This window comes from Mus caroli, chromosome 5, assembly GCF_900094665.2.
Source record: "Mus caroli chromosome 5, CAROLI_EIJ_v1.1, whole genome shotgun sequence".
NCBI lineage: Eukaryota > Metazoa > Chordata > Mammalia > Rodentia > Muridae > Mus > Mus caroli.
The window spans coordinates 97,239,783-97,248,858 of record NC_034574.1 but is presented as its reverse complement, the minus strand read 5'-3'; the positions used below and the strand labels follow the sequence as shown (position 1 = coordinate 97,248,858).

Genomic DNA, 9,076 nt, shown 5'->3' with positions numbered 1-9,076 from the left:
GAGTAGGCCTTCGGTCTAAGTAGAGAGCTATTTGTTACTGTCAACATATGCTCACCACTAGTTCACCCTTAGTGATACTGTGCCACGCTGGTTGTTATTTTAGTTCACAGGCTGCTACGACTACTCCAGTGCAGTCTACTTGGTAGGCCTAAAGCCTGAAAACAGTCATGATGCAAAGGGTTTCATGGAAACAGCCTCCTGGAAACTTGGCATTCTCATAGCCCATATACTCAAAACCTGTCCCCGTGTTAGTCTGGTGTTTGGATCCGTGTGCTCTCTTTCAGTATTGTTTTATTATAAGTGCCTTTAAGGATTGATTTTCACATAGCTAAGCCTCCACCAGTGTTCCAATGGTTCCTAGAAAATCCTTGAAGCCAACTCTGAGCTTGGAATTCAGTAAGAATGTTTTCTATTCAGTAACATTCAAATTTACCTCTAGTAGAGACAGTGAAACTAATTAGGCATTACTATTTACTCGAACAGAGCTAGAAAAGCTCAGGGCTAGTCTACATAGTAATTACTTGGGACAATAGCTGAGTCACACCCAAACACAGATATACACTATGGCCTAGGAAATAGGTGGGCTGTTGCTTGAAAGAGTTAGTGGAAGGGAATTTCCCTGGTTCAGGTTTCTTCACTAGGCCCAGAGAAATAGCATAATCAGGTATTTACTAAAGAACCCCTGGTGGTGGGTTTAAGAATAGACTAGCATTGCATCAGAGCATTCACCTGGCTCCAGTGTTTAGATGATCTTTTTAATTAAGTGGTAAATGCGGCCTGGCTCCCATCATCTTTTGGGGTATGCATTCTTTTTGTTTTGTGTCAGTGTAACTTGGCGGATGTGTTCGCCTAAATTTCTTGTTTTTCTTCTGTATTAAAAGTCTGGTGTTCGTTTGGACAGAATACATTCATATCCAGCACACTCTCTCGTGTCTCTGTCTGTCAGTTCTTGCCAACTCCATGTCCACCTGCCAGAACCCCTGATTCCCACGGATTGAGGGGGGCCGACTGAACCTGGTCCATGGCAACAGGCCATCATGGCTTTGCATGACATTGCTTCTGTCCCTTGGAAGCTTGCATGGTACCTTCTGGCTTAAGAGCCAGTCCTTAGGGAGGAGGCTTTCAGGTCAGCTCCAGCTCAACTGGCTGCGTCCTGTGTCTGAAGTACATGGTGCCCTCCAAAATAGGGACTTTTTTATCTTCAACCATTGGAAGGCGACCAAGGGCCACAGCAATAACCTATGTTTTTTTTTTGTTTTGTTTGTTTGTTTTGTTGGTTGGTGGGGGGGTGGCGTCCCTTGGATCATCCTGATCAATAACTCAAAGGAAGTTTCTTGTGCTTAGGCTTGAGGATTTGATAGTCTGTAGTTCTCACGGAGAGCATTGTCAGCCCAGATGGGAAATTTTCACTTAAACTAACTCTCTCTCTCTCTCTCTCCAGGTGTGTGTCTGTATGTGTACATGTGTATGTTTGTGTGTATATGTGTGTCTGTATGTGTCATGTGTGTATATTTGTGTGTGTGTGTTTGTGTGTGTATGTGTGTAAGTCTGTGTGTGTGTGTGTACATTACATATAATTATATGAAGGTAGATAGTAATAGGATTCTTTATGACCTTTGCAGACATCCTCACTGGTATTATACCTACTTCCTTTTGGATTTATCTCAGCCCCTCCCTAATCACTGTAGCCTGGCATCCACGTCCCTATTGCTCCCCCAACATTCCATTTCCCTCTTTACTTTCCTGGTTTCTGCAGTTACTCCAGACTATGTATTTACATCTGAAGCCTTGGAGCTAGGAGCCACAGATAGGCACCCATAACATTCATTTCTCTTGGTTTGGATCACCCCTCAATACTTTCTTTTCTAGTCTCATTCACCTACTTGCAAATCTCATGATTTCATTTTTCCTTTAAAGCTGAACAGCATCCTATATACTGTATATTTGTGTCATATTTTCATTATTCATTTGTCCGTTGAAGGATATTTAGATTGTTCCCATGATTTCTAGAAGGGATATCTAGTTCTAAAGACTAAAGTCACATGTGGCACTACAATATTTCTGAAAGTTCATATTTGGATGAAACTGAGAACGTTGGTTTTCAATTGAAACACACACACACACAAACACGCACAAACACGCACACATTCTTACCTAAGAATTACTAGAATAGCTAGAAGACAGACACAAGGTTCCATTAGGGCAAGAAAGCCACACATTTACTGAGCAAAGATGATAGAAAACATAAACAATCAACTTTTAATTCCATTCAAGTTTCAAGCTTTTGCTCACTCTTATATTAATTAGTATATGTCATACTTAGGTGAGAACACTTCCTGAGGGAGCCTTGTGGGTTCTGGCTGCCGTCAACTCCCAGGTAATCTGTGTTCCTCTGACCATTAAAACCCTAAATGGCTTTAACTAAATTGGGCATGTCTATTGAAATGGTTATATTTTAGACATTACAAAATAATTTTGAGAAACTTATAAAGAATAATTGACACCATCAGACTCCTTACATTCAAGATACAAGGTTTATTCACACCAACAAAAAATAATCACAACAAAATATATGCTAATTATAAAACTAAAAGGGTATAGTGACATAAACTGTTACAGTCTCTCTTTTAATTCTGCTTGTTTCAGTAAATTTACTTGTTTCTACATACATTTTATTCATAAAAGAATAACAATCATTAAAATGCAGTGGCCGTTTGCATTTCTTGTACAGAAAGAACAGAAGCAAAGTGCAGAAGCTTTTGGTTACAACGGTGTTTGCATGAAACAACAAACTAAGCTAAGAGCCCAAAATATTACCTCTCTCTTTCTCTACATACATATATCCACTGAACTGAAAAATGAGCAGTTAGTATTCCTGCTTAACCCTCACTAACACTTTTTCTTGTTTTTACTTAATACAAAGTAAGGAACTGTGTTTTTGCCTCTTCTTTAGTTGACCTCAGAAGATGAACTCTCTAATTCATGAGAAATGCGGAATTTCAGATACCTATCATCTTCCTTACTCTTAGGGTCTAGGACTAGCTTGTCCTTGTGGCTGTGAAACTTGTGGCTCTGATGTTCCAGGCTGGCTTTGGAACTTGCCTGACCATCGATCACATCCGACTGATCGGCACTCTCGTGGCTCTCTTTGGAATGCTCAAGACTGTGTGTTTCCAGACTTGGTTCATCCAGCTGACTTGACTCATGGCTGCCCTTTCCGTTGTTGTCCTGATCAGAGGGCATGCTCAGAAGCTGGGCAACAGGGATGACATTGAGGGACTCCTTAGACTCACCGCTGTTCACGTGAGAGGCGAGGTCCTCATCTGTGGCATCGGGATACTGAATCAAGAACAAATTGAAGAATTATATAAACAGCCAGGAAGAAGAACATCATAATGCTTTGATCTCTAACTTTTAGGTCAAACTGTACTGAATATTTTTAAAATTTTGACTGAAGAAAAATAATATTAGGGTGTACTTTGTATTTCACCAGTCAGCTTCATATCAATCATTTCTTGTTTAATAGGGATATCATCTTTGTGTGTGTTAAAACCTATAAGGTTCTATCTCTGATGAAAAGGCATTGAGCGTTAAAGTTAAACTGAACAGTAATGCCAAGGCTACATCTAAGCCGGACTCCTGAAAAAGTTCATTGTAACAGTGACTTTACAATTCCTCTCACCCACTTAGCTTCCATTATATATGACCATTTTATATATATGGCCATTATATTTAACATATAATTGCTGTTTTCCAAAGTAGCTATTTAATAACATAAATTGCTCTTAAATATTGCTAAGACTTTGGATATGGAAAGACGAAATTGTGTGTGATAGGTAAAATTAAAAAGACATCACACACACTTTTAAACAGGACCATTAAAATAATAATAAAAAAAGCTCTGTATTCAAAGGTCATACAGTAGATTTCATATAAATGCACAGTGTTTGATGAATAGTGAGTGAATCTGCAGACTCTGGTTTCCTAGAAGTGAGATCAAGCCATAGCCCTTCAACATGTCTGTTCATCATTTACCTGTTCATCAGAAACCTGGAAACTCCTAGACTTTGACCTCAGTCCATAAGCCAAGCTATCACCTCGGCCGTCGGGGACATCGACTGTAGGGGCGATTGGAGTGAAAGTGTCTGCTTGTGTACTAGCAGTGAAGGTCTCATCAGACTCATCGGAATGGTGAGATTCGTCAGATTCATCCGAGTCCACAGAATCCTCGCTCTCTGCATGGTCTTCGTCGTCATCGTCATCGTCATCATCGTCGTCCATGTGGTCATGGCTTTCATTGGAATTGCTTGGAAGAGTCTAAATCACAAAGCAAGTTGGCTCAGTAAATTAGCGCTCGGGTTTTAGACTACAATAGCTTCGTTGAAACATTTTAATTGAATTTCAAAGTCTTTGTGTTTACAATACAGTCTATGGTTTTAAGCTAATGAAATAGTCCTTTTGTTTGCTTTTTAACACACAAACAAATGAAATAACATTCTGAGGCACTTTTTTTGTCTTTTTAATAAAATATCACTTTCTTAGATATTTTCAAGTCAAACTTATAAGTAAAGCATTCATATTGATAACACAAATTACCTTGTAAATAGCGTACATTATTAACTTACTAAATTCAAAAAATTGCTAGATTTTCTTTAATCTGAAACATAATTCCCTAAGACATCAGATCATCTGTATATTAATATAAAGATCAAAATCTATAATTGCCTCCCTATTATCACAGGCAGTTAAGAAATGGCTCTGTTATACATGGCTGTACAAACTGTAGCCAAAATCCATATAGTGAACTAGAGATTAAAGTCTATTAATCTATAAATCTACAAAGGTTATGGTTCTTTTGATCTAGTTTTTCTTATCATAAATTGTCTCTATGTTAAATTTAATCTTGAGGGAAATTTTTTTATTTATTTGCTCAGCAAATAAGGAAAGAACACTTATTAAATAATCTTTAATATTATCAACAAAAACACTTTAAAATATCTTGGCTTGGCTAAGCATTGATGATATAGTCATCAAATATTAGTTAAAATATTGTAAACTTCTTTTCGTAATTTCATATTTTACAAGAGACTTAAAGTTTCAAATAGCAGTGGCGCACGCCTTTAATCCCAGCACTTGGGAGGTAGAGGCAGGCGGATTTCTGAGTTCGAGGCCAGCCTGGTGTACAAAGTGAGTTCCAGGACAGCCAGGGCTATACAGAGAAACCCTGTCTAAAAAAAAAAAAAAAAAAAGTTTCAAATAGCAGGCACGAGTAGGCACTTTCTGTAACACTAAACTTCTCTGAAGAGCCTGTGTATTTTGGTGATGAATGAACACAGAGCCCCTCTAAGCAAGCTTTTGAATGGAGATTTACTTGGATGCTTCCTAAGGGACTGGCAATCTGAAGAGAATGATGCCATGGCTTCCTTGGTGTCTCTAAAAGTAGGTCTCAGTGACTGTGAGAACTTACTTCTTGCTTAAAGTCATCCTTTTCTTCAGAGGACACAGCATTCTGAAAAAGGAAGGTCACCTATCAGTACCCAACATACATGATCAGCTGCTTAATTCTAAAGTTACCCTTTTCAACCTAATGCAGGTGTCATATTCAGCCTGCCAGATGATACAATAGATACAAAGGCTACAATGGATGCAAAGTATCCATTGGTCCTCTAGACACTCACTTACCTCTAAGCAAGAAGCTCCGGCTACCTAGCCTGTATGGCTTGATTAGTAGCTGCTCATCAGCAGTTTAGGGTTTTGTTCATTTATTGTTTGTTTACTTTATTTTTTGTGTGTAACTGTTTTGCTTGCATGTGTAGTAGTGTACCATGTATCTGTTGAGCCCCGAAGAGATCAGAGGACTACAACAGACCCCTGGAATGGAGTTAAAGAAGAATGTGAACTAATATCTAGGTGCTGGGAACTAAACCCAGGTCCTCTGCAAGAACAGCTCTGCCATCAATCCATCCCAGCTGTTCAGTTTTGAGAAATTAAAACACAATACCTGTGGCGCAAGGAGATTCTGCTTCTGAGATGGGTCAGGCACCAGCCATGTGGCTATAGGATCTGGGTGCAGGCTGTAAAGCTATTTCAAAAAAAAATAATAGCATTTGCTATTATTAAAAAAAGAAACACAGAGCTCTGTAAGCCATAACCTTAACATGAATGAGTGCTCATCTTCAGGAGTATATTCTTAAAGGCTTTTTAATATTTTCTTCTGCTCCTACATCGCTGAAATTCTAGAAAACTGACTTTTGAGCTTTTCGGCTACATCCTAAATCCCATTTGATGACTTGTACTGTTACTTCTTTAAAAATGCATCCTTGTATTTAAAAATATTTCTCTTGTGACATTTTAAAGTACTAGTTATGGTCTTTTTCCTGTATGGAAATGTAAACTCTCCCATCTTGTTATTGTAGTTGAGCACCTGTCTTCTCCAGACTGTTGGAAGACAGGCAGCCCCACCACCATCTCACACATTCTGTGCACAAGTGCTTCCCTGACTGTCTTTGCTGAGCAATGAAGCTGCAATGACGCTCTACACTGGCCTTTGTTCTGTTCATCTGGACCTGAACTCTGTGTGCCTTTTTGTCCAAGCACACGGTCTGTGTTACACCAGCATATTGTTACCTATGTGGAGGCACAGGTATGCCAATGCTGCTGGTCTTAGGTTGAAACATGTAAAGGTACTGGTTTGGTTTTTGTTCTCATTTAGGAAAATGAGGTCTAAAGTCAGCTAATATGCACAATAGATCCAAACAGCGCAAATGGACTTTTCTTTTCACGATTGACTTGGGTGTTATTGTAAATATCATAGTCATATGATCAGCTCCAGCTGTCATCTGAGTGACCTTCTAAAGTCAGCCTGCAGGATTTTCCAAGCATGCTGACTCAGGAAAGCACCAGCCACTCAAGGTCCTGTGACCTGCTTTATGTAAGTAGCAATAGTCTAGAACGTGCTTTTATTATATTAAAAATCTAATTATAAGAGAGTCTGTTTAATAAAAACAATGGCCAATTTGGTACTGTCTCTGTCTATAATACATAGTAAGTATTTTGAAATACACAGGCCTAATTATATAGATGAATAAAATGGCAACAAAAAAACTGCTGTTCCTAGCAACCTTTGCGACACTGGCGAACAATCTTCGTTAAATGATCAACCCCGAGGTGCTTACCATCTTCTCCTCTGAGCTGCCAGAATCAGTCACTTTCACCTTTAAGACAGAAAAGTGACAAGTGACAAGGAAATGCGTGTGAGTGTGGTAAAGCTAAAATTCATTTATTTTCAAGAATTCTCTCTAAGATTCAGCTGTACTCACCGGGAGGGAGGAGGCAATGCCAAATAGGCAAAAGCAAATCACTGCCAATCTCATGGTCGTAGTTAGTCCTGCAACATATTTTATGAGGCACAGTTGATGTCTTGTCAGGTTCAAACAAACTCTTGGCACCACTAGATCACCACCAAGTCACCAATAATTTATGGAATCTTTCTACGTCTCAGAGAAAATTTCAGTGAGTCAATATTTGTGTGCCTTTTCTACCTCTCCACCTCTCATCCTTAGCAAGGAAAAGGCCAATTTCCCAACTCTATTCATCCAAACTTTACGTCTGAAGTCTCAGAGCTTATGCCCCCGCTATCTGATGTCTCTAGAGCGCCACACCAAGATTTGTTTCACAGTAATCTAGTAATTAAAGCAACGAACTACCGTGAGAGTACTTTCTGCAAGGAAGAAAAAGAGAAAATAGAATGATAAAAGAAAATTGCTTTTTCCATTTGCATTTCAAATGTGATTTTAACTTACATTATACAAAGCTGAAAGAAACAAAGATATCTTTGAATTTGAGTAAGATGTTCTATTTGGACTAATAATAATAATAATACACTGAGAGCAGGCAACAGCTTTTCTGTGCATGTTGATGAGTCTGTGTTATCACACAGGGACCTTAGTGAAAACTGTAAAAGCCAAGTGCAGAAGCGAGAAATTAAGGAAGGTTCTCTTTTGAAGTGAGACAGTTTTCTAAAAATAACTGTATCTGGTTTATATTAATATGGAGGATCCTCCTTTACTGGTCTCCACAGTCATCCAGCCACTTTAAAATGATGCAGACATTTGTTCCAAAGATACATAGAACTTTACAATGTGTGTGTGACAGGAGAGAGAGGGAGAGAGGGAGAGAGGGAGAGAGGGAGAGAGNGAGAGAGAGAGAGAGAGAGAGAGAGAGAGAGAGAGAGAGAGAGAGATTACTAGCAGATCTGTCTGTCCTTTAGAGGACCAACTAGATTTATTTTAACTTCTACATCCAACTGACTTTGAAAATACCTGGAAACCTGCAATGTACCTGACCAGCTTATTCAAAAAGACCAGAACAGCACGAGTCTGACTAACAAATACTACTACTGTTAAAAGAATGTTCTCTGGACTCACCCTCAGAATTCAGTCAGGAGAACTGCAGCCTCATGGGCCACTGCAGGCTTACCTTGGCTGGTTTCCTCCGAGAATGCCTGCCGCAGAAGACTGCAAACCCAAGCAAGGATGCTCCTTCAGTGTGAGCTGCTGGTGGCTCAGACCTCCCAGAATTTAAATGCTAGTCCAGACAGTCTCCACCAATCAGGAGGTGGAGTGATGTGTCATGAGGTTTTTGCCACTGCCCGGCCCACCTGTTCCTACACTTCCTCCTCTGGTTTTGTGGTTAAAAAAAAAAAGGAAGCAAAGGAAACACACACAAAGCCTTACCGAGGAACGATGTCATTAACTCCCCCTTTCATTTATAGACTGCATTTAGAATCCCGGAAGAGCATCAGGGATCCACAAGGAGAGGAAGAGTAAGTCACCCTCACAGAGTCTTTGCTTATAGTTACTGAATTAGTAGAAAAACATCAATGGGGATGAAAGGTATGGAGTCTCCTATCTAAGTTACAGATAAAGGCCACATGGATACACAATTTGATTCTCTCAGACTTACTTAAGTCTAGAAAACTGCTGTCTCGGCAGAACTTGCAGACCCTCCCTTTTACCTTTGTATTCGGTAGCTTAGGTTGGCTGGGCCACAGTGGCTCTGTTTTGTATTCCCGAAG

At 39.5% G+C, this 9,076-nt stretch overlaps 1 protein-coding gene across 2 annotated transcripts; it reads right to left on the bottom strand.

Annotated features, from left to right (window-relative positions):
* Positions 1-2,515: 2,515 nt before the first annotated feature.
* On the bottom strand, positions 2,516-8,585 carry Spp1 (secreted phosphoprotein 1). 2 transcript variants are annotated; one of them, XM_021162825.2, is made up of 7 exons: positions 8,479-8,585; positions 7,320-7,387; positions 7,176-7,214; positions 6,002-6,082; positions 5,468-5,509; positions 4,036-4,317; positions 2,516-3,339 (listed from the first exon to the last, which is right to left on the bottom strand). In XM_021162825.2, exons 2-7 carry the CDS (start codon positions 7,371-7,373, stop codon positions 2,950-2,952), a joined length of 888 nt encoding a protein of 295 aa, XP_021018484.1. In that variant the 5' UTR covers positions 7,374-7,387; positions 8,479-8,585; the 3' UTR covers positions 2,516-2,949. The 2 variants fall into 2 exon arrangements, with proteins under 2 accessions (XP_021018484.1, XP_029333980.1); XM_029478120.1 differs by lacking the exon at positions 8,479-8,585 and adding an exon at positions 8,427-8,457.
* Between the last annotated feature and the right edge of the window lie 491 nt (positions 8,586-9,076).

What these genes read in the sequence shown, in the direction of transcription:
- Spp1 (XM_021162825.2), bottom strand. Translation starts at nt 7,373, where the DNA reads ATGAGATTGGCAGTGATTTGCTTTTGCCTATTTGGCATTGCCTCCTCC. An exon ending in GCAGCTCAGAGGAGAAGATG is followed by an intron (nt 6,083 to 7,175) that starts GTAAGCACCTCG and finishes TTTTTGAAATAG; the next exon opens with CTTTACAGCCTGCACCCAGA. An exon ending in AGAATCTCCTTGCGCCACAG is followed by an intron (nt 5,510 to 6,001) that starts GTATTGTGTTTT and finishes TTCCTTTTTCAG; the next exon opens with AATGCTGTGTCCTCTGAAGA.